The sequence below is a fragment of the Choloepus didactylus genome, chromosome 9, assembly GCF_015220235.1.
Source record: "Choloepus didactylus isolate mChoDid1 chromosome 9, mChoDid1.pri, whole genome shotgun sequence".
Lineage (NCBI taxonomy): Eukaryota > Metazoa > Chordata > Mammalia > Pilosa > Megalonychidae > Choloepus > Choloepus didactylus.
Window position 1 is genome coordinate 82927456 of NC_051315.1, and position 24533 is coordinate 82951988.

A 24533-nucleotide genomic window follows, 5' to 3' on the forward strand; every position below is an offset into this window, starting at 1 on the left:
TGCAATAATTTGCTATATGACATGGGAAGGGGGAAAAAAAACCTTGTAATTGAGACCATAAATGGTAGTATATGTATAAAAACTCTGAATGCATAGCATATGGACAGACTATATCATATACAATGTATACTTTTTTCTATAAAAATAAATTCTCTTCAGTTGTCAGACCAAAAGGAAAGTAGTAACAATTGCTACTGTTTATTTGAGAGCTCGTTAGTTGCTTGCTAATGCTTTACATAATGTCTTTTAATTCAAATTTCAACCTCATGGGAGAAAACTTGTCTCCATTGAACAGATGAAAAAATTGAGGCTGAGAAGTTTAATTAAGGAGTTTGAGGTCAAATAATCAATAATAGCATGGCCAGTGTTTGAACTCAATCCTGCGTGATTTCATGGCTTTAACCACTGAACAGGCTGCCATACATTTCTGGAAGAGAAAGGTAGATAGTAATACCTCAGGGTGAACACTTTGTTTCAGAAAAGAGCATTTCAAATAGGAAAAAGTGCACATAAATGATGCAGGATGCATTTATGAACTAGGGTATGAACACAAAGTTTTGCAGAGTGTCTACCAGGGCCCAAGGCAACTCTTCAGTAGAAAATCTTCATCTGTATTGCAAATACCATTTCCGTGTTTATCTATAACCATGAACATAATATTACAGATGACTGGCTACATGATTTTATGGGGAAACAATGAAAGCACAGAAGTTCAAGAGAGCAGGAAAAATTGTAAGTTCGACTTCATAGAAAGCTTTATGAATTTTGCAGCACTCTAATGTAAATCCCAGAGGGGAAAATACTTGAATTGAGACACTTTTCCTCAGAAATATTGAGAAAATCTGACATCTTAATTCATTTCCAGGGCTTAAATATTCTAGACTGGTCTGGTGGCACTATAACAGCCTGGGCAAACATTTTTATTTATTTCACTGTTGACACCAATATTTGTGCTACAAGCTGCTGCCTGCATTTGCTGCTATTTATTTATTTCCTACAGATCAAATTATTGGCCTAGACATAACGTGCTTTCTGATGAAGTGTTCCTTGTGTTCATGAGCAAATGGAAAAAGCATCCATTTTAAATGTAGATTTTGCCACATGACTGAATTAATTTATGTTATAAATACAATATGAAGCCACTTGACATTTATATCTGTGTATGCATACTGGAAGAACAATTGAGGTAAATATTAGATATATCAAACAAGTTTCCTGTTTGCATTGGTGGGTGGTCAGTATGTCAAAATGTTGTGTCCAGATCTGGGTCAACCACTTAGCCTTTCTGAGGTACGATTTTATTTTCCCTAGTATTTGTTTTGTTGGTTTGACATGAGAACAAATGAGATATGTGAGTTGGTCTTTGTATAACTACAAAGTATGGCAAATGGGTTAGTAAGCTTTTCTTTCTGTTAATACAGAATTACATGGTAGCAAACACTGTTGCATTTTGTTTTTCTTGTCTATGTGGTTCTAGGAAATAAAACTGGGAAAATTTTAAACCAAACAACATAGCCCTTATGGAATGCTTATAACATATAGACATTAGTTCAAAGAAGAGTAAGTCTGGAACATTTCACAGCAGTGTAGACATTGTGGGGAAACACGTCTGGAACTCCCGAGGGTTAACCTTCAGGATGCTGGGTCACTTCCAAAGCCCCTAAGAATGCTGGGCAGTGCCGCTTCTCTCCTGGCCCTTCACCAGTCAGACTTTGCTATATTCTGGAATTAGCAATGATGATTTGGACCTCCACGCTATGAAGCACTCTTTTTTATTTAATCTTTCTAAACTTTCATTTTCTCACCTGTCAAATGCATATAATATCTACCTCACATCTCTGTTGTGAAGACTGAAGAAGACAATATATGTGAAAAGACCTTGTAAATGGCAATGGCTTCTACTGAGAACAAGTTACTCTGACTATTCATGCAGATTATCTAGCTACCCTTTCAAGATGTCAGTTTCCTTTCAGGCTGGAAGAATGGGCTAATAGAATACTAATAAGATGGATAGGACTTGGTTTAAATATATATTTCTGGTATCTTTCTTCCATAATTCAGAACTGAGCTTAATATCTAAATTATTCCTTCAAGGTAAGAAATGTGCTTCCAAATGGAAAATTTCCTGAAAATTAGTCCTTCCTAAAGGTTACAAGACATGGTCAGCTAGCACAGTGTAAAGGTCAGTAAGTCAATACATGGGCTGCCGGCGTGCCTGTACCTAGAGCTAGGAAGACCCTGGCTCCACGTCAAAGCTGAAGACAACCCAGGGCTTACCTTTCTCATTAACAGCCACCTAAATCAGGGGACACGCCTGTTCCCAAGTACTATAGTTACGTAAATATATAATAACTATGTATTCTTTATCTTTATTTCAGACTCCCCCAGTTTTCTTGCTGTTGATAAGCTGAACATTTTCCCCATAGCCATTTTCCTCGACATTTTCAGTGCTTTTTCTTTTCCCCAATTTGGAAAAACACTTAATGTAACTCATTACTTTGTCTGACAGAGAAGCACTATCAATGACTTATGCATATTTTAATGCCATGCTCTATAACGTTAACAAAAAATGATTTAAAAAATCCCCAGCCATATAGAGTCCCTAGCATATTTTGTAGAAATCATTGATGAAGCTTTTATGCATTCTAGGTTTTCCAGTGATGCCCTGTTAAAATAGCTATGCTAAATGTGGAAAGCCGCCTCCCGAATCGGGCCTAGCGTATGCGCTGCAGCCTGCTCTAGAGTTACCCCCGCCCATCGAGTGAGCCAAGATGGCGCCTGCATCCTGTTTCCGCATAGTGACGCATGTATCCGCCACCCGCTCCTACCAATCGAAATCCTGTATACGCGATACTAGCCTAGAAGCTTATTGGTTGTTAATTGTGTATAAAAGGTCTTACCCGGACGGGGTAGGGTGAGACAGCCCACAAGGAGCCGTGCCTGACGGCCACATCGAGGCTGCTCTCCCACGAGGCGCCGTGCCCCGTGTGGGAACCAGTAACACAGAATGTTCATCTAGCTGTAGTAAAGGGCTTGCTTTCACAACTGCCGTGTGGTTCGAGTCGTGATTCATGACCAGGTTAGTTCGCGCAGTCTGCATCTCTCTCTCTCCTTCCCTGTTTCCCCTCGCCGGCCGGGAACCGGGGACCGAGCGGGGCAGCGCCGGACAAGTGGTGGCCCGTACGGGGAAGCTCCTCCTCCTGCCTCGCTCTCGACGGTCCCTCTGTGAGGAGAGCAGCGCTGCGCGTCGAGCTTATGGCGGACTTCCCGCGCCTGATCAACGCGAGAAGGTGAGTGCGTCTTATTACATGATAGTTAGGGCCCGTGGGTTTTCAGGTGACCCCGGGGGACTCGGAAGAGCTCTCCGAGTGACTGAAGTATAGTGCCGACTGCAATCATGGGGCAGTCCGGAAGTTCACCTCTCTTAGCTCCCTTAAAGAACCTTTTGAAACAACGGGGTATCTCGGTCAGGAAAAGCTCCCTTCAGCGTTTTCTTGATGATGTTGATACTTTTGCCCCTTGGTTTGCCTGCACCGGCAGCCTTAGCCTACCCTCTTGGATGAAGCTCGGTCGCGACATAGACCGAGCGCGCCAGACGGGCGTGTGTATGGACCCGATTCTAGTACCCATATGGGAGACCGTCCGTGCGGTCCTTGAACTAGAATCGGCTACCGGCCTAAGCCCGTCCTCTGTCTTGCAAGAAGCACGGTGCGCGCTCCAAGAAACCCAGTCAGTTTCGTCAGCGGACGGCTCCTGTAAGGGCAAACCGCCGGAGTCCAGTGACTCTGACTCAGAGTCAGATAGCGATACTGACGAGAAGGCGGAAGCATCCCCGCTAATTGAGTGGGAGGAGCCTCCCGCCACACCCGTGCGGCCTTCCGCCCCGCCAATGTCTACCGCTGCACCCCCAGGGACACCCCAGCTCCCAACTGACGCCTTGGGCGGTCCCACCAAAGGACCTCGCCGAGAGCTCCCTCTAGTGGCCATGCCCAGTAAATGTAATTATCCTTTGCTGCCAGACCCGGAAACCCCGATGGGTCGGTCAGGGGAGGGGCAACCTTTGCCGTACCCCCCGCCCGAGTATACAGGCCCTCAGGACCCTTTGCCATTAGGTAGTGGTGGGAGACATTTCTGGAGATGGAACCCTTTCACAACATTTAGACCTTTTGGCATGCTGGGTGGCTACCAGCCACTTGAGCCGCAGCCAGTCTCAGAAATGTACCCGGTTATTATCAATCCCCAAGGTGGCAATCGGCACGAATCATATGATTACAAACTATTGAGGGAATTGAGGCAGGCCGTCCATCAGTATGGCCCCAATGCCCCTTATACCTTGAACATGATCGAGAACCTCTCTGCTCTAAATCATACACCCGCAGATATTTTTCAGCTAGCCCGTGCTTGCTTGCCGTCAGGCCGATTCATAGATTGGAAAGCATGGTTTGAGGAGTTAGCTGAAGAGCAGGCCGCAAGGAATGCGGCGGGGAGACGTGGCGGGTGGAATGCTGACATGCTGTTGGGGAGAGGCGCCCATGCCCAGAACCAAACGGGTTTCCCACAAGAGGTCTATGCCCAGATCTTCCGCTGTTTTGTGGGTGCCTGGAAAAAGCTAACAGGTGAGGGAGAGGCTCAGGCCTCACTCAGCAATATACACCAAGGCCCCACAGAACCATTTGCGGATTTTGTAGCCAGGATGCAAACCGCAGCTGAGAGAATCTTCTCAGATCCAGGAGTAGCAGAGACTGTGGTTAAGCAAATGATTTTTGAGCAGTGCAACAAGGAGTGCAAAGTTATCCTGGCACAAAACAGAGCAAAAAATTTGACAGAGTGGGTCAGGCTCTGTAGAGATGCTGGCAGCCCTTTAACTAATGCAGGTCTAGCTGCCATGCTAGCCAGCTCCCTACAGGTGGCTACAAAAAGCCCGAGAACCTTAGGGGCAAAGTCTAACGGGTGCTATGGCTGTGGCCAATCAGGGCACTTTAAGAGAGATTGTCCCAATAGACGTCAACCCCCTGCCACTCAACGGTTTGGCGAACCAGGTGCAGCAACCAGGCCGTGTGGCCGTTGCCACAAAGGCCCCCACCGCGCAGAAGACTGTAAATCGGTTTTCGATGCGCAGGGTAGACGCCTCTCTGGCCGCCCCGAGCAGATTCCAAAAAACGGGAAGAGGGGGTCCGCCCTTTCGACGGACCCCCTTGCATGCCATTCGACAACACAGGATCCGATCAAATTCGTGCGTCCCCCGGCTCAGCAGGACTGGACCTCTGTGCCACCTCCAGACTCGTACTAACCCCCTCCATGGGTGTCCAGTTAGTAGGGACCTCCTTCAAGGGGCCCTTACCGGCTGGTACTGTAGGGCTCATATTGGGAAGAGCATCCACGGCCCTGAAAGGATTAACAGTTATACCAGGACTTGTAGATTCAGATTTCACAGGCCGTGCCCAAGTTATGGTTCAATCTCAGCGGGGCACCTTAGTCATTGCAGAAGGTGATAAGCTGGCGCAGCTCCTGCTCTTACCCAGCTTACATGCAGTCTTTCCAAGCAGAATCAGACAGAGAGGGGAAAAAGGGTTCGGATCCAGTGGAGCGATTTTTGAGGGACTCCATATGTCCCTGGAGTCTCGACCTATGCTAACCATTAAGGTGCAAGGCAGATCTTTCTTGGGCCTGCTCGATACAGGGGCCGATCGGTCTATCATAAGACAACAAGAATGGCCCCCCACCTGGCCAACGAGCAGGGCGGAAGAGCCCATTAGAGGAATAGGCCAAATTTCAGCGCCCATGCTCAGTGCAGCTGCCCTTCATTGGGCCGATGAAGAAGGACACCAAGGCAGTTTCCAGCCTTATGTATTAGCCCTGCCTGTGTCTTTGTGGGGAAGAGACATTCTGACCCAAATGGACGTTACTTTAATTAGCGGCTACTCCCCAACCTCTAAGCGACTGCTAAAAGAAATGGGGTATACCCCCGGCAAGGGTTTAGGAGCTTCACTGCACGGACGTGCGGAGCCTATACAAGCTGCCCCCAAGTCTGACAGACGAGGCTTGGGTTTTTCATAGGGGCCACTGAGGAGAGATTCCCACCCACACCTATAAAACTAAAATGGAAAACCGAGGCTCCGGTGTGGGTGCCTCAGTGGCCCTTGCCACAGGAAAAACTTGCAGCGTTGCACGCCCTAGTATCAGAACAACTAGAAAAGGGCCATATCGCCCCTTCCACGTCACCGTGGAACACCCCTATATTCGTAATAAAAAAGAAATCTGGTAAATGGAGACTGCTACATGATCTAAGAGCTATTAACGATTGCATGGAGCCTTTAGGGCCCGTTCAGATGGGACTGCCCCTCCTCTCGGCATTACCGGAGCACTGGTCGATTTTCATCATAGATCTGAAAGATTGCTTCTTTTCTATTCCGCTCCACCCTGAAGACACCCCTAAGTTTGCCTTTACTGTGCCCTCTAGTAATCAAGAGGAGCCCTGTCAACGCTTTGAATGGACAGTCCTGCCCCAAGGCATGGCTAATAGTCCTACCATGTGCCAGCTGTATGTCGCTGCGAAGCTAGCTAGCACTCGGCAGCAGTTCCCTCAAGTGAAAATCATCCATTATATGGATGACATTCTCTTAGCCCATAGAGACACAGATCTTCTTAAAACAGTTTTGTCACATTTAGTCCTTAGTCTTAGAGAAGCTAACCTAGAGATTGCCCCTGAAAAAATCCAAATGACTGACATTACCACTTTCCTGGGGGCGAAAGTCGCACCCACTCATGTTTCCCCCCAAAAGGTGTCTCTCAGGCTAGACAATATACACACTCTCAATGATCTACAAAAACTCATGGGGGATATCAATTGGATCCGTCCATACCTAAAAATACCCAATGTCAAACTAACACCTTTGTTCGACCTGTTGAAGGGGGATTCTAATATAAACTCACCTCGAAGCTTCACTCCAGAGGCAAGGCGAGCACTATGCCAGGTGGAACAGGCGCTCAGTGGCGCTGCATTGAAGAGAATAGACCCTGATGAGCCTTTTGAAGCCTGCGTGCTGCCGACAGAATTACAGCCCACTGCGGTACTGTGGCAGCGGGGGCCGCTGCTCTGGGTCCACCCTGGAGTTTCCCCCAAAAAAGTCCTAGAGCACTATCCTACAGCGGTTGCAGACTTGGCCCTAGAATGCATTAAAAGGGCTGTGCAGCATTTCGGTCAGCAGCCCAAAAATCTCAGGGTGCCTTATTCTTCCCAGCAGCTTGAGATACTCACCGGATGCATAGATCAATGGGCCATTCTCCGGTGTACATTTCTTGGTCCCATTAACAATCAGTTCCCTAAGGCTCCTCTCTTGCAGTTTGTCACCCGGCACCCAGTGATTTTTCCCAAAGTAACCTCTCCTAGGCCACTAGCAGGCGCCCCCACCGTATACACGGACGGCTCCAGCTCTGGAACAGGGGCGTATTGTGTGGAGGGGGACACTCCTAAAACAGTGCTCTTCCAACCACAAAAGCCTCAATGGGTAGAACTGCAGGTTATCATTGCAGTCCTGGAAAGCCTTTCCGAGCCCTTAAATGTCGTCTCGGATTCTGCTTATGTTGTGAACTCTGTACAAATTTTAGAAACGGTGGGCATTGTTAAACATTCCTCTACAGTAAGGACGTTCTTTGCCAAACTACAGGAGGTTATATGGACCAGGCAACACCCTTTTTACATAACCCATATTAGAGCCCACACAGGTTTGCCTGGCCCTATGGCCCAGGGGAACCATAGCGCAGATGTAGCCACTCGACAGCTGCACATCTTTCCGACGCTGGTACCGTATCAACAAGCCCGAGAATTCCATGCCAAGTTTCACATCAACGCAGGTACCCTAGCTAAGCGGTTCAGCATACCACGTGCAGCTGCTCGAGATATTGTCCGAGCCTGCAACAATTGTGCAGAGCAGAGAGCAGTCCCCTCGGTTGGGGTCAACCCTAGGGGTCTCACCCCAGGGGATACTTGGCAGATGGATGTCACTCATCATTCAGAGTATGGTAAGATCAAGTACTTACATGTGTCGGTGGACACATGCTCCCAAGTTTTATTTGCCTCTGCTGAACCAGGAGAAAGAGTCTCCCACGTCATTGCACACTGCCTTGCTGCATGGGCAGCTTGGGGTAAGCCAAAGACGTTAAAGACGGATAACGGGCCTGCCTACACTAGTAAATCCTTCCAAAAATTTTGTGACAACATGGATGTCCAATTAAAACATGGCATCCCCTATAACCCTCAGGGGCAAGGAATCATTGAAAGAGCGCACAGATCTCTCAAAGACTTGCTTAAAAAACAGAAAGAGGGTATAGGCCACGGCCTGTCCCCAAAAGCTCGACTGTCTGTAGCCTTGCTCACATATAATTTTTTAAACGAAAATTCACAAGGAATGACACCTGCCCTGCAACACACCACCCCGAGTCCTCCGCATAGAGGTCTAGTCCGTTGGAAGGATGTCCTGTCGGGGCAGTGGAAAGGCCCTGACCCGGTGCTCAGCTGGGCCAGAGGCTCTGTTTGTGTTTTTCCCCAGGAACCAGGACGTCAACCAGTGTGGGTTCCGGAAAGACTGGTGAGAACCGTGACATCACCTGAAGAAGCCAAGGAACAGCTGTCAGAAACGCCAACGAATATACAACCTGAACCATTAGACCAAGCCTCCGACCCTGCTGATGATGGCGACGACCGACAAGATGATAATAGTAGGACTGACCACCCCGCGGTTGCCCAAAAAGAGGATCGGTAACTCTGTTCTTTGCTCTCCTATAGCAATCCTTCTAATCTGCCTTTTTCTTTTTAGTGGAACTATATTTCCTCCACAAGCTTCAACGAGTCCTTCCCCCTCACCAATGACACACTGATCCTCTCTTTTGCTAACCTCTCTGTCAAGGTTGTCAACACCACAGTTGCGGCGAATGCTACTTGTGAAACTGGTAATGGCGAGTTAAGTAAGGGAGTCTTGCTTGAATTTCTTAACGTTACAGGGAAGAGCCGCCAGTCTTGTGAAGGGATCTTGAGTAAAAAGGAGACTCAAAGGTGCCTTTTCCTTCCAGGGCTTGCTCCTACAGTCTGCAACCGTTCCAAAGACCCGGATGCCTCGCCGCCCCGCTATCCTAGTGTATCGCCCAAGTTATGTCTGGCTCCCCGTCAAGGCAACCGACTGGGTTGGCCCTGTTTCTCAAGTTGTTTCACTTAACAATATCCCCTTCTCTAAGTCTAGGCGTCCAAGAGGCATAAAAGAATGGCTATCGAATGCTGCCAGTGTAGCTTCCTCTTTGTTTGTCCCAACGATCGGGCAGGCTGTGCTACAAGCATGGACAGATCGGCAGCTCGCCATAACGATGGAAACGGTAAATGGCTTGGTCAACCTTACCCGAGACGTGCTACGCCGCCACAATCAGATGCTGAACTTAAATTTCCAGGCCATTCAGAAACTCCAAGCGGAGATAGATGAACTTGGACTGGAAATAGATGGACTCTGGAGAGTGCTTCAGCAAACATGTGACACCCGGTGGCTTACGGTTAAACTCTGTGTCACTCCTGTCAGGGCCAACGTGACCGGAAGCATTTCCAGAGTCTCTGATTGGCTGAAAAGGTCATATTTTCCTGAATTTGTTAATCTCTCCCAACAGGTGGAATCTAGTTTAGACACAATTGGGGGGATCAAGTTAAAACCCGTTAAAGTCGATCTCTCCGGGTTAGGCGAGGTTCTACAGAAACTATTGCACAGTGTTTCTTCCTGGTTCTCTTGGCCCAATTTAACTAATTGGATCCTCATTGCAGTGGGATTATTGGTGGGATTAGTCGTTGTTAAATGTTTGCTAGAACGCCTGTTTCAAGCGCAGCAGCAATTGCGTGTTACCACTATGATGGCTATGACTCCCACCTCTGTTACCCCCGATAGTGACCGATTTATTAACCATACCCCTTCCTGGTCGCCTCAGGTGGGGCGCTTTGGAGCAAAATTTGTAGCGAATCGCATGGCTGTTTCTCGGGTGTAAAAGGCGACACCAGTAGTCATAATTTTGTCTCAGGTGGGTCTCTAGGGCAGAGTCCTAGTTGTGGCCAGACTGGACCCTAGCCATTGCACAGAGACACCTAGTGACACCCCCGACTCTGGTTACTACTGTTCCTGCCCCCGTCGTTGTTCCCCAGTTGCCAGGCAAAGCACTGCAGGGAGAGTCACGTTGCTTCCAGCTTACGGACTCTCCGGTCTCCATATGACGTGAGCATTCTGGTTGGTGCTAGAGGCTCCGCCGCTGGATGGCTGAGGCCTAGTCCAGACTCCCCAAAGCACCAAAGAGGTTGTGAACCATTTGGGTTCACGGGAGCACGCTCATCACTGGAGACACTGGGTCAAAAATAAATAAGAAAGGGGGAGATGTGGAAAGCCGCCTCCCGAATCGGGCCTAGCGTATGCGCTGCAGCCTGCTCTAGAGTTACCCCCGCCCATCGAGTGAGCCAAGATGGCGCCTGCATCCTGTTTCCGCATAGTGACGCATGTATCCGCCACCCGCTCCTACCAATCGAAATCCTGTATACGCGATACTAGCCTAGAAGCTTATTGGTTGTTAATTGTGTATAAAAGGTCTTACCCGGACGGGGTAGGGTGAGACAGCCCACAAGGAGCCGTGCCTGACGGCCACATCGAGGCTGCTCTCCCACGAGGCGCCGTGCCCCGTGTGGGAACCAGTAACACAGAATGTTCATCTAGCTGTAGTAAAGGGCTTGCTTTCACAACTGCCGTGTGGTTCGAGTCGTGATTCATGACCAGGTTAGTTCGCGCAGTCTGCATCTCTCTCTCTCCTTCCCTGTTTCCCCTCGCCGGCCGGGAACCGGGGACCGAGCGGGGCAGCGCCGGACAGCTAAATATTTGTTGTACACCATAGTATCAGAGAAACTTTGTCTTTGGTCTCTGAACTGATTCTTTCTTTCTTTCTTTTTTTTTTTTTTTATCAGATAACAAAAACTGAAGCTCCTTTTCAGCAGAGACTTCAGTTCACTTTTGTAGAGCCCAGAATAGTGGCTTGCATATAGCAGGAACTCTATAAATATTCATTAAATGAATTGATCAACATAATTTCTCTTTTTACATTGGCTGCAAAGCAGCTTAGGGCTAAATGCAGTAACTGCAATAGTCTCTGTTGCTGTTTTATTTTTTGTTTGCTTTTACATCTAACAACTTATAAAATTAAGTATATTTTTTGCTGAAAAACTATGTAGTCACTTTTTTCTGAAGCATGACCAGGCTTTTAGACAGAAAAGCAACATAATCCAAAAATGCATTTACAAGAGGAAGAAAAACAAAATACATCAACAATTTCTTCCTTTTTCCATTATAAGATATGTGAAGGATATATATTTTTAAGAAAATGTCACACATTTCAAGAGGTAAAAAGAATTTGCTTTTTTAAAAAAACTTCCAGAAGTTTAAATATTTGTATTTTGAAATAACAGAAGGCTCTGAAAGCCCTAGTTTTGTGGTTTCTAAAACTTGTGTTCTCGGAGCCTTTCTGCAGGTGAAGAGACAGGGCTATTTCTAAGCTCAATCCTAGACTGAGGATGGAAAAGTAACATTTAAACGGCCTCTTTTGCATACCTGTAACAGACCCTGTTACTTGGCCTTGAAACAAAGAAATCCAAAGCTCTTGATTCAAGACTAATTAATGCCTTCTTTCTCATTTAAGGAGAGGGGACAGAATAGAGACCCTGAGTCAGATAAAACTAGAAAGTAACACGGAGGTGATGATTTGGCAAATTCTTAGGCCTCCTAGTGTCCCTAACAGTCTACGCCTGTGAGAATCAAGGAATTCACAGCTCTGGGAAAGCTCCTTCGCTCTTGTCTACGGCATATGTTTGTTTTGTTGGAGGCATCGTTCAGTTAGTTTGCATTTATTTTATATAATTCAACCTCTGCTGGTCCTTACTGGAGTCTTTTTCTTTGAAATGGTAGCAAAAATGAGAGCACATTTATTTTTAAATTTAGGATTTAAATGGTGTCTTTGTTTCTATAATTAGAAATGTGTGTTCTTGTTTTAATAGATTTAAGGTAGGCTCAGAGAGACCAAAAAAGAGGATTTGGTAGGGGGTTTAAATCTATAGCATTAAGGACATATGAAGAAAAAATGAGAGTGTGTTAAGACGGTTACTTCCCTCTGATGGGAGGGAATGTTTGTCTATCAAGGTAAGTGAATGTGACATTAAATTAGCCGTGAGCTCATAGAAAACTTCTAGGAATGTGAGTCACACAGTTCTTGTTTTTCTTCCTTGGGGAATTTTCATAGAAATTAAGAAGGTAATGACATGCTGGCTCTCGCCCTCCATTTGGTTCTGTTTAACTTATCCAAAACTTGTGTTCCAAAATTCAGGAAAATGCAAATAACTATTAAAAGATTGGAAAGGCTAAGAAACGTGACTACTGTATAAAATCTTATTAAAAATAAAAGCATCAAGGAAGATAAAGGCATCTACATTAAATTCCAATTCTTGCTTTCCTTTGGTCAGAATGAGAGGATGTATGTACGCAGGTATATGTGTGGGATGGGGAAGAAGGTAAAAATTCACAGCATCATTGTCTTAAGGCATATTAAGATAACTCAGCAGCACTTATGTGCTTGTGTGTGTGTGCACGCACATAGCTGATACACATTTCTGCATAGAGAGCTCAGGGCCAATGTCTACCTTACAGAGTTATGGGGGTGGAGGACAGGAGGGTGGGAGAAGAATGCAGCACCCAGGAAGGGGACCCAGCCAATGGCGTTTCTTGCCTGGTTGCTACTCTCTGTTTTACCCCAAGTATGCTCTTGAGAATGAGACATGGTGAAGGTCTCCATTACAACAGTAGGGAAGCCAAAAGGAAAGTTTATAAGCATTTTCCTTGAATGGTAAATTGGAAGAGGTATGAGATTTGGAGTCAGCAAATCTAGGTGAATTTCTGACTCGGTGAATTTTAAATTGTGTAACATTAGTTAATTCATTTATTCTTTCTGTCTTTGTTTTCTTGTTTGTAAATTGGCATATCTGTGCTACATGCTGTAGGGTGGTGGTGAGACATAAATTAGGTATTTAAGGTGGAAGCACACTTTGTAAATGATAAATCCCTATACAAATGTCATTGTTGTTATTATAATCCCCTCCAGCAAGAAACTGATCTGAATAAAAAGGACTAGCACAGAAGCAGTTTATAAGATAACTGTGTGCCTGGGAAATAAAAATAAAAATAAAAACTGGTTTTGAGAGTCACTATGTCTTCAGTTCTTGGTTAAATCATTGGGAAATACCATCCCTCTCTAATGATCTGGTTGATATCAAAGTAACTCATGATAAAATACTCCTAACTCTTGCATGGATTATGCCAGCACAGTTTCATTCCCAAGAAGGACATTTTTAAAATATGTAATCAGTGTTTAAAAAGGAACTGCAGATTTCAATCAACATTATCCTTGTTGCTGTCCTAATTTCAGATTTCAACAAAAGTGTTTCTAAACTTTATTTTAATCTTAATGGTTCTCTTTGAGATTTACCAAATAACTCTGATGTCAAACTATAAGCCCCTGGACCACACTGAGTATCTGAATATTTTTTCATTTGCATTTATATGAAAACAAGTTCTCTTTCCTTCCTACGCCCAATAAAGAGACAAGATGGGAAACAATAACTCAATTAAAAGCATTAAAACAGAAAATCAGAGATTATCTGTTTGAAACCAAATCCAAATATGAATTCAATTTGGAATCAAATTCAATCCCTGAATCTCTTCGAAAATGAATAAACTGTTAAGGTGCAATATGGGATGACACTGAGAGAGCTGTAGACTGTATTATATTTACTGGTACACTTTTTAAAAATGCACAGATATTTGCATATTAATGTTGACCAACTTGAGAGTTCTGTTTCAGGGACAAATTCTTAGGGAGAGGCTTGATTTTTTCCTATGAACTCAATGACGGATGGTTCAATGGAGAAGACATTCAGATAATGTTATATTTTTGAAGATTTTTCCAAATGAATTAGTTTATAAAACAGACAAAAATATATTTTAAGTTCAGTTAAATAAGCTACACCTTGTATAGAAGTGAGATCCTTATGAAATCTCCAAATTTTTTAGGTTAGAGTAAACAATAAAATATGCCAGTTAGTGACTTAAAATACCATCAAGATATAGTTATTGTTTATAATAAAATTTTAATTTAATTTCATTTAAAATTTAAAATGTATTTTATTAGCCTCAGACCTTGATTTTCCATAATTATCATCTATTACTTTTAATATTTACCCTACGGATAGAGCATCGTGAAGTGTGTTCTTGGAAACACTAGTATTGCCATGAACAATGTGTTAGTCATCAGATACATTCAATAGAAACTGTGTATTACAAGGAATTATACAAAAGTCTTTGCAGGTGTGATAAAGGTATTGTGATTTTGCTGAAAGAGGATTCCTCTTTAGAGATGCATACTAAAGTATTTATGAATGAAATGATGTTATGTCTGAGATTTGCTTCAACATCATATGGAAGTGGTGAAAGAGGATGGGAACAAGGCAGGGTTGTCTGTGGGTTGATGTACTGGGTTAGATGATGAGTACATGTGGGGTTAGTATACTCAGCTTATATCTGTGTGTATTAGAAATTTTCCACAACACAAAATAAAAAAAAAGAGATGCCTATTGCATTCCTCTTAGAGATTTTGTAGTGCTCAAAAGGGCTGTGAGGAGTGAAGAGTTCTGGGGTAAAGGATCCACTTGTTTAGCTGGGTTCCACCCAACTTATTTGGTAACTGGGCTACTCTTTTCAAGGAACACCTATTAACATATCTCCTTGACATTTTGAGAATTACTATCAAAAATTATTTTTTTCCATGTATCATCTTCTATATTACTGAGCTTTCAGCACATTAAAAATTTTATATTGATGTTCAAAAACATGAAGATAAAGAACTGAAAATTATAAAAAACCATTTAATCATTTGCAAATCCTAAAAGATTTGAGGTAACCATAAGTAAAACAGGATTAACAATAAATTTATTTTCAATTTATCCCAGATTTATTTTTTCTATATAAATATAAACTCAGAAATATTGTTAAAGGTAATACAATTTCAGAAAGAAAGAATGAGTGGTAATATATATTGTGAAAGATGAGAAGCAATTACTTTTGGTTGTTTGGATATCAGCTATAGATCTAGTTCCAATGCTTAATAGCTAAATAGAAAACTGTGTTTAAAACAAAGAAACAAACAAACCAAAGAACCTTATGTAATGTCATTATCAACCTCTATAATTCTGTATTTGTATGTTTTTATTGTAATTTTGTATAAAATATGGTAACCTGATAAAATTGTATTTACATACCCATAAATTATTTCTTATACTAGGTAAATTGTATTAGCTAGAGATAGTCCTCAAAATAAAATTCTATGATTGCTAAATCAGATTTACATTTTTATGTAATACATTTTATAATTTTGCATTTTTAGTTTTAGCTATTTTTAGTTTCTAAATAAAGGAGTTTATTAGTTTTTAAAATAAAGTATACAGATCTTTTAAACTTTGCTTCTAAATAAAGATAGCTTATAGTACTATTTATAGCTCTCTTTTCTTGCTTTTCAGAGACTAGTAAACTTTTTTAATTGTTGACTTTTATGAAAATTCAAACAAGAGCATTTGCATTTATTATAATATACTGCCAAAAATTGCATTAATTTCCATTGATGCTCATTAATTTGATAAATGTTTTGTCATTTGTACCATTTGCACTGTCAAAACAAGTTAATTATATCTTACTGACATTTTTGACAATTGCTTTAATTCTGGCAAAAAAAAATCATTCTTGCTTACTGAAAGCTTAAGCTAAGCAAAGGAAGACAAACACATATCCGAATTTTTGCAAAGTTCAATTAGGATCAATGGTAAAACAATGATTCCCTGGGACTTTTATAGAAGTGCTCACATTTTGTAGTAGAAAATTATGTACCTGCATAATCTGTTCTTGCATAATGCCCATCTTCAGATTTCGTAGTTGTAGTTGTGTTATCTGTGTTAAAAAATTAACAAAGATTGATTAGGTATCAAATGCCAAACTTATAATATTCTTACAATAGTTATCTTTATTGTAATTTGTTGATTGATACATTTTTACACCATAGTTCTAAGCAACCTTTATACAAAGGTATATTGGCAGGTCAATTTTTGTTTGAAAGCAAATAGTATAGAAAAATGACAGATTTCTAACATTTGGGACAAGGAAAAGATTCACAATTATAACTGAGGTAGGTTGTTTAAAAGAATAACAAGTCAGAAAGCAAAAAAAAAAAATCGTTTGTTTTTGATCATCATGCCTTAAAAAATGCACTTAAAACAAGTTGACTGAATCAACACATAAAAATAGTGATCTGCTTTTAATTTCAATGTTGACTATAAATTATTAAAATATTTGCTAAAAAAAGGATTTTAACTTTTTTTTCTCTGCAAGGAGAATGTCTTCTGTCTTCTGAATATTACTTCTGTGTGTATGACATTGTGAAGACACAGTCTCATTATACAGAAAAAGATATGGACTGTTGCTGATAGGCCTTCAAACTCCCATAGTCAACACAAATACCACAGAAGACTGTACTATCCATTACAAATCAGAGAAGTCTTTCAGAAATGAAATAGCCGCCTAATAAGGAGTTATCTTCACTTTTCATTTCTGCAGAAAGACTAAAAACATTCTTTTAAATGAATTTTGGTATGAGCATTACCTTGACATCGACCCAAAGACATGACTTCAATTTTCTCCTGTTTCTGACATGATGCTTCTTTGATTTGACATGCATTATCATAAGATTTCCCATCAGAAGCGCAGAGGGGATTGAAGTTGGTTTGAGAACAATCAATGTTGCAAATGCACCTAAAGGAAGAAAGAGACGTGAAAATATATAGCATCAATAGTGTTGTTACCATATTATAAATAAAACACAAAGTAAAAGACTTGCTGGGTTGGCAAAATGCAAGTTGGCAAAACTGAATTGTATCGTTCCAGGAAAGTTCCTTCACTTTTCTACCTGAGACGAAAAGTAACACAGAACTAATAGAAAATAATTCCAATGACTGAGCAACGGATACAAAAACGAAAAAGGAAAACTCAGAAAATCAGTTAATCTTTGCCACTGGAACTTCAAAAAAAAATGTACATCAAACTTCCATGCTGATGCCTGCAGAATTTAAGTAGGCTGAGGTAGCCATGAGACTGCTTTAGAATTTCTTGAAACAAAATCACAGTGTTACTTCTTTTCTAGAGATATGTGAATGGTTAAAGTTTGAGTAAGATGATTCAGAGGACAGTTAAGAAAAAGCAAAAAAGGTAAATTGTTTGGAATGCAATCAATAGTTAAATTTCTTCATCATTAATAAGGATGCACACAAAATATACAAAGGTTCTTAACCTTTTTGGGGCCACAAAACCCTATGAGAATCAAATTAAAGCTATACATCTCTCTCTAGAGAAATACTATGCTCATATGAAGAACTCTTTGCATAAAATATCAGAAGTTTTATGGGTCCCTTGAAGCTTATCCCATGAACCTCTTTCCCAGATATATAATGCTGTTTTTCTGCCTCTATTTTTAAATAATGAATACAAGTTTATTTGCCACTCATAACTTTTAATATATTTTCTGTAATCTAAAAAGAAATTTGAATTAATGCAAATTTGGTCAACTAAACTGGAAGAATTAAACATTTTTAATGCAAAATTTGTTTGATTTTTCCTATATTCTTATAATACTCTGTATTTTAGTATGCATTTTATTACTCAGAATATTGTGTTATTTTTTGCATGCAAACCACCGCCTTAGAATATGAACTCATCAATTGCAGGGAAGAGAGGAACAGACGCACATATTTTAAATTATTATTAATTTTTATATTCTCTTTCTAAATAGGTTATATGCTTCTTGAATTCCTGAACCACACATTTTATTTCTGTATATCTTATTTAGAGCTCAGTGTATAATGTAATGGTAACAATAGCAACCAGTACCACATGCTGGATTCTTAACAAGCATTGTTTTATTTAATCTTCACAACAGCCATTTTATAGACCAAAGATATTACATAAGGTCAGACAGCTGGTAAAGTGTGGAAAAAGGACTACTTGTGGATGTGTTAAACCAAAACCCAAACCCTCTTCACTCACATTCCAGAGGGGCTGTGTATTAGAAGCTACTGAAAAACTTGAAAGACACCTAAAAACATTCCTGGACCCCAGTAACTCTGGGATAGAGTCAAGGAATCTGTATTCTTTAGCAGTCAGCCTGGCACCAGACTCACTACCTGGGAACCACTGCTTGATCATTGCGGTTTGTCGACTGACTGAATGACAGAGGTTTTGTCTAAACCAGTGCTACCCAGTGTAGTTCGTAGACCATTTGTATTAGAATCACCTGGACTGTTGTTTAAAATGCTGGCAGGAAACGTGCTAATGCATTTTTTGAATTTTGTAAGAGAATTGCTTTAGGAACCCTTGGTTATTTTTACATTCACCTATTTAGAAACAAATGGCTAGGACAGATGGTAACCATCTCTGAATGCTCAAGTCATTGAGGAGTGGTGAGCCTATGATGACAGTTCCTGGGAACACAACCTTGCTACCACAACTGATCCCTGGCATCTGAAACTCTGAGATCAGCAGCTGCCTACATGTTCAAAGAGATTTTGGTCATTTTCATTGTGTTTTAGGAAAAGTGATTTTGTAAGTCAAGCTTGTTGTTGTCTTTAACCATTTGTATTAAATAAAGCAGGTGTATTAAAAAAAAAAAGTATTCCTATTGTCTTCAAGCCTGCTTCAGTTTTGATTGTTGTTCTGTGAGGCTTTAGGGATCACCTCCTTAAAGGACTCCTAAATAATTAACTACTAGCAGCAAAAGAACAGAGAGGGAGACATATGCTCTCTCAGCTGTCTATCTAAATAGTAAACTAGGTAAAATACCAAGGGCTTTGCAGGTAGCTCCAAATTAAGTCCATAGGAATTCAGGAATGTGCACCATATATATTTTGGAAAAATTAATGGGCAGTTCAGAAATCCATTCAGTATCAGGAAAGCAAAAACAGTGAAGTGAGAATAGAGACGGCAAGAGGAAATATGGTTGAATCAAATTGGCTAGAATCAATGTTTCAGTGAAAAATTCAATTTAAATTTAGTAAAAATTTCACTTAAAACAATTGTTCAGGATATAAGATTTTCCTTTTCTAATTGATTGATTTTTTTTTCCTATTTGGCTGATATGTCCCACAGCTTTTCTGTTGCAACATTTTTTTTTTCCCTTTTCCTTCCGAATATTTCTCCCTCAGGGATCTTCTCAAGGTTTCCTTCCCCTTTGACAATTTTTGGCTCTTGCTGCCTCAAAGCCTTTAAGGGAATGGCCAAGGTAAGTGTATGATCATTTGAAATTTTCTTCTCATCTCAAAAGGACAATATGGATTTGTTCAGTTGAAAAGAAGGCATAGTTTTGCTGGGATGTAAGCTTCATGAAAGCACAGATTCTATTTGTCTTTTTTCTCAACTCTATCCTATCACTGTAGCTTCCCTTCTCTGTGGCCCTCATTCTTTCCTCTTCTGAGGCCTTGCATAAGGTTAAACAAATGCATGAGTAAATTAAAAAAGAAAATTATCAATCTCAGCAATCATTGCAACCTGGAAGTCTTTGGAGATTTTTTGTTTTAAATAAGTGGAAGTTTTAAAGATTTGATGAAATGGCTTAAAAATCATGTAGCCTGGGGAAAGGGAAATGTGACTGGCTTACCAAGGATCCATCATTTCTGTTTATCAGAGATCAGTGAGCTCCAGTGATATGATTATCATTTTCTATAGTTTGTGCTTCTAAGTCTATTAAACTTAGTTACTTAGAAAAACATGTAGAATTCCAGGACCATGGATTGAAATGCTAAGCCCATCTTGACCTCTATTGGTAGTGGCTGAATTTTCTTTGCCTTTTGCATTTCCCACTCAGCCCAATATCTTACCCACACTATACTTTTAATAACTACATGTTGAATGAATAAATTAAATGAATGTATATATTAACTATGATTTTACGTTCTTAAAGAAATGACATTAATATAAATTGCCCTCACTATACTAGTATAAAAACAGACATAGAGTTGGTAAATAATTTTCTTGGCAAATATTAAAGTAGGCACTGAGACCAAATGACTATTCAGTTGAATTTGAGGGTAATGATAATAATAATAATGCTAGCTTACTCAATGGCATGCCTGTACCAGTGCTATATGCTTTATATATTATGATTCCTTCATCCTTAAAATATCGCTATGAGAGAGCTACTGTTATCTTCATCTTACAGATAAGAAAATTGAGGCTTGAAGAAGTTATTAAGAGAAGAGCCTAATTTCAAATTCAGGCAGCCTAATTCCAGAGCCTATGCTTGTTTACATACTGAAAGAATGCTGATAAATAAGACAGATCTATCTTATTATCATTAACTCATTAAAGGAGTACCTTGGATGCATATGATTTGAAAAACAAGGCTGTGTCTACTTTTGAAATATTTATCATGATTTTATGAATTTTAATCACACTGGCTTTTATTTAGTATGTCTTCCAAACAAATGGTCCAGGCTTTTTAGTATTATTGGGATACTAAAAATCAGTGAATATTACTTTTAAATGAATATCAGTTTTAAGACTAGGGTTCACCTGCTTCCTTTATTTGTGTCCCCAAAGACAAGGGAAAACGAGTACTACCCTGTAGTAGCTTCAATGATATCAACATCTGTTCTAGTTTGCTAATGCTGCCAGAATGCAAAACACCAGAAATGGATTGGCTTTTATAAATGGGGGTTTATTTGGTTACACAGTTACAGTTTTAAGGCCATAAAGTGTCCAAGGTTGTCAACAATCGGGTACTTTCACTGGAGGATGGCCAATGGCATCCAGAAAACCTCTGTTAGCTGGGAAGGCACATGGCTGGCATCTGCTCTGGAGTTCTGGTTTCAAAATGGCTTTCTCCCAGCTCATTCCTCTCTAGGCTTTAGCTTCTCTCCAAAATGTCACTCTCAGTTGCTCTTGGGGAATTTGTCTTGTCTTAGCTTCTCCGGAGCAAAAGTCTGCTTTCAAAGGCCATCTTCAAAATGCCTCTGTAAACTGAAGTTCCTCTCTCTGCTCCTGTGCATTCTTCAAAGTGTCCCTCTTGGTTGTGGGAAGCTTGCTCCTTCTGCCTGGTCTTATACAGTGCTCCAGTAAACTAATTGAAGCCCATGCTGAATGGGCAGGGCCACACCTCCATGGAAATTATCCAGTCAGAGTTATCACCCACAGTTGGGTGGGGCACATTTCCATGGATACAACCTAATACAAACGTTCCAACTTAATCCCACTAATATGTCTGCCCCCACAAGACTGCATCAAAGAACATGGCTTTTTCTGGGGGGCATAATATATACAAACCAGTACAATGTCCAACTGTGAAAAGATGGTTTCACCAGCTAGGTTACTACTTATATTTTATAGTATTTGGGTGCAGTGTTAGGCAATAATATAATTTGAACATAGTAGTGACTTGTCAGTTTTTCACTACTTCAAGTCACTGAAAAACATGAGGCTCTGATAAACAGGTGACAGAATTATCATATTAGTGTAATGGCGAAATTGCAGGCCATTCTGTGCTTTAGCAGCTTACACAAATTAAGACAGGATTTTTCTTTCTACAGAAATGAGAGGTGGACATTTTTAAAAACAGAAACTATCCCTTCTTCACTGCTTTTGGCAAATAATTGCATTATTATTCATTCTGAGAGGAGTAACTAGTTAATTACAGCATGCCACGAGTATTTTATGTGAGCCAAGGATTTGTAAGGCTGAAGACTGCATGGATGCCTTTAAGGATTTTTTGTGTTTTCTTTTCTTTTTTTTTTCCCAACCTATCTCAGTCTTTTGACATCTTGACACTACGATTACATAGATCTCTTTTCTGCTAGGCTACAAAGAAAAAGAATCAGCCCTACTTGAAAATAATAATTTCAGGGGATCTATGTGGAAATATTACCCTCTGAAAACCCTTCAGAGAAAATTAACATTGACTAAAAACCTTAGCTCTCTGAATTATAAGAAAGAAGACAAATATCCAATCACTTTAAAAGACCACTTGATGGAGTGAAGAACCTAAATTATAAGAAGGAAAAGGTGACGTGTGAGACAACTCACATACATTTCTAATTATCTCATGAATATTTTGGGAGGCTTGATATTAATTTCATTTCTGCCTCACTTGAAATGGCTCTTCCAGGAGGACAAATAATGAGTTAAATAAACCTTTCCTGTGTATTTTGGAATGCCTCATCATCTCCTGAAGTGTGAGGATGTAAACCCTGCCAGATAGCAAATTACTTATTCATGTGTCTGGTTTGTGGCTGCCCTCTAATTTCACTGGATTTCATTTCATCTATTAAACATGACTGTCACTTATTTTTCTTCTAAGGTCCTTGATTTTGTGTCTACTCCGTATTTTGACCATACAACCATCCTAATCACTATAAAAACAGCCAATTGTACTGCAGTGAGGTTGACTTTCTGGGTTGTTTTGGAATTTGACTGTGGCTCCCCCGAGGCTGTCTATCTCTGGGGCTATAATGCAGACCCTCTCTAGCCTGGCCAGGAAATGAGGTCACAGGCAGTCTCTGTGCTCTCCTTAAGGACATAATAGATGAGCTACATTATATTAAAAACAGTAAAACAGTGTGTACCTTTCATTTAAGACTCTTGTGATGCTTTAAGCCTATGTACTTATTAACTCTTACATCACTCCCTTTGATGGAACACAAGCATTTTACCTGTAAAGAAACTACAGTGCAGGAATGGCAGTGAGTTGAGAGGGAAAATGAGGGGTTGAAAACTTAACCCCTCTATAGAAAGGGCAGAAAAGCATTGAGTAAGAGATAAGGCTAGTGAGTTTCCTGTATTCTTACTCAGTTGACATATGTGAGCTTGGGCTAATCCTTTTTGGTAAGGGATGGGGCAATCCTTTAATTTTGAAACTGGGGGGAAGGAGCAATGTTCTTTTCGAGACCCATTACCCAGGACTGCCTTAAAGTTTTCCAAGGGTGGCCAGGTTTGTCCTGTATGTGGAAAAAGTTTAGCTGCCACTAATGTCTCCCTTTTTATAAGGAGGCCATGCATAGAAGTTTGGTCTTGCAGGAAACTATGGAGGGACTCTCTGGTGCCAGGTGCCTTGCTACCAACTACGGAACTCTCCTTTAATGCTCACAAGATGGGAAGGAAGGGTAGAATTTGGACTGTCTCAAAAGATGGGTAGGCTTCAGATGGAGAAGAGAGGTGGAGCAAAAGACATGGGGGAATAGGTGGAGGCAGACAGGGCACCGCGTGCGTGGGGGACCATGAAGGGATCAGACAGATTATAATGAACTCTTCCCATGGAAAGCGGTGGAACACAGCACCCCAGACAGATTGTAAGGAGCCTCAATTCCAGTCCAAGGAGTTTGCCCTTTATCTTCTAGGCAATGGGGAGTCTCAAAAGCTTTTTGAGCACAGGGTGATGAGAAGGTCAACATGATGAAAGGGGTGCTTTAGGATGATTACGCTTGTAGTGGGTGCAGGCAGAGGGGCTAGTTACCACCCTACTGCTGTAAGCTAGAGGGAATAGAAAGGAAAGCCCAGGAGTGAGGCATTAACTCCAAGGAAGAATCAATAAGGCTCAGTGGCTGGGGATATTATTACAGTGAAGTACTAAGGCCAAATGTCATCACAATGACCTTCCTGCTCTACCCTTTCCTGCTTTATTCCTGACTTGCCTTGTGTTCCAAATCAGAAAGTTATTAAAGGAGCCGTCAAGCTCAGGGAAACAGCTGTGTGTATGACTCAGGAGAGCATTCTTTCCTCTTAGAAACAATCTTCTTTCTTTGTTATTGGGATGGAAGCACACAGGGTTCCATCATAGCAGGGATATCATGCAAGCAGCATTAACGGCAGTTTAAGAATTATTCATCTCATTAATGTGTACCCTGACAGATTCCAGGATTGATTTAAGACGACTGAAACAAAACCACAGTGACTGCAGATACTTATAAATGCCCACTGCCTTAGTGAGCAGACGATGTTCCTCCAAGGCAGGGAGTGCTCCCATGCTGCCGTGTGGTATACATAATAGAGTCGGAGCAGCGATTGAACTCTTGAACCATTTTCATCTAACAGTCACATTTTTCTCAGGATCAATTTTTCTTTTATGAAGCAGCTGCATTTATATTTTAAAATAATCAAAGTAAAAATTCTTCTTATTCATACACATTTTTAAAAAGTGTCTTGAAGCAAAACCCCTCATTATCATTATGCATATGCTCTTGCTCATTAAACTGGAAAACATATTCAATAACCAAGGGTGACTGTGATTACTGAAAAGTGCGGTCGCTCTGACTGGATGAGTCTTAATAAAAACCAAAGTCATCAACCATGAGAACCCCAGAATAAAAAGCTGGAAGGAAAAACAATACAAGAAAAGTTATG

At 41.1% G+C, this 24533-nt stretch overlaps 1 protein-coding gene across 1 annotated transcript in view; it reads right to left on the reverse strand.

The window, feature by feature from the left end:
- Positions 1–24533, reverse strand: part of TMEFF2 (transmembrane protein with EGF like and two follistatin like domains 2) — a 272104-nt gene that overhangs the window by 50557 nt on the left and 197014 nt on the right. Inside the window, exons 6-7 of the mRNA XM_037850652.1 lie at positions 16759–16907; positions 15990–16049 (exon numbers count right to left, since the gene is read on the reverse strand). Coding sequence (XP_037706580.1) covers positions 15990–16049; positions 16759–16907 — 209 coding nt within the window. The remainder of the gene's footprint in view (positions 1–15989; positions 16050–16758; positions 16908–24533) is intronic.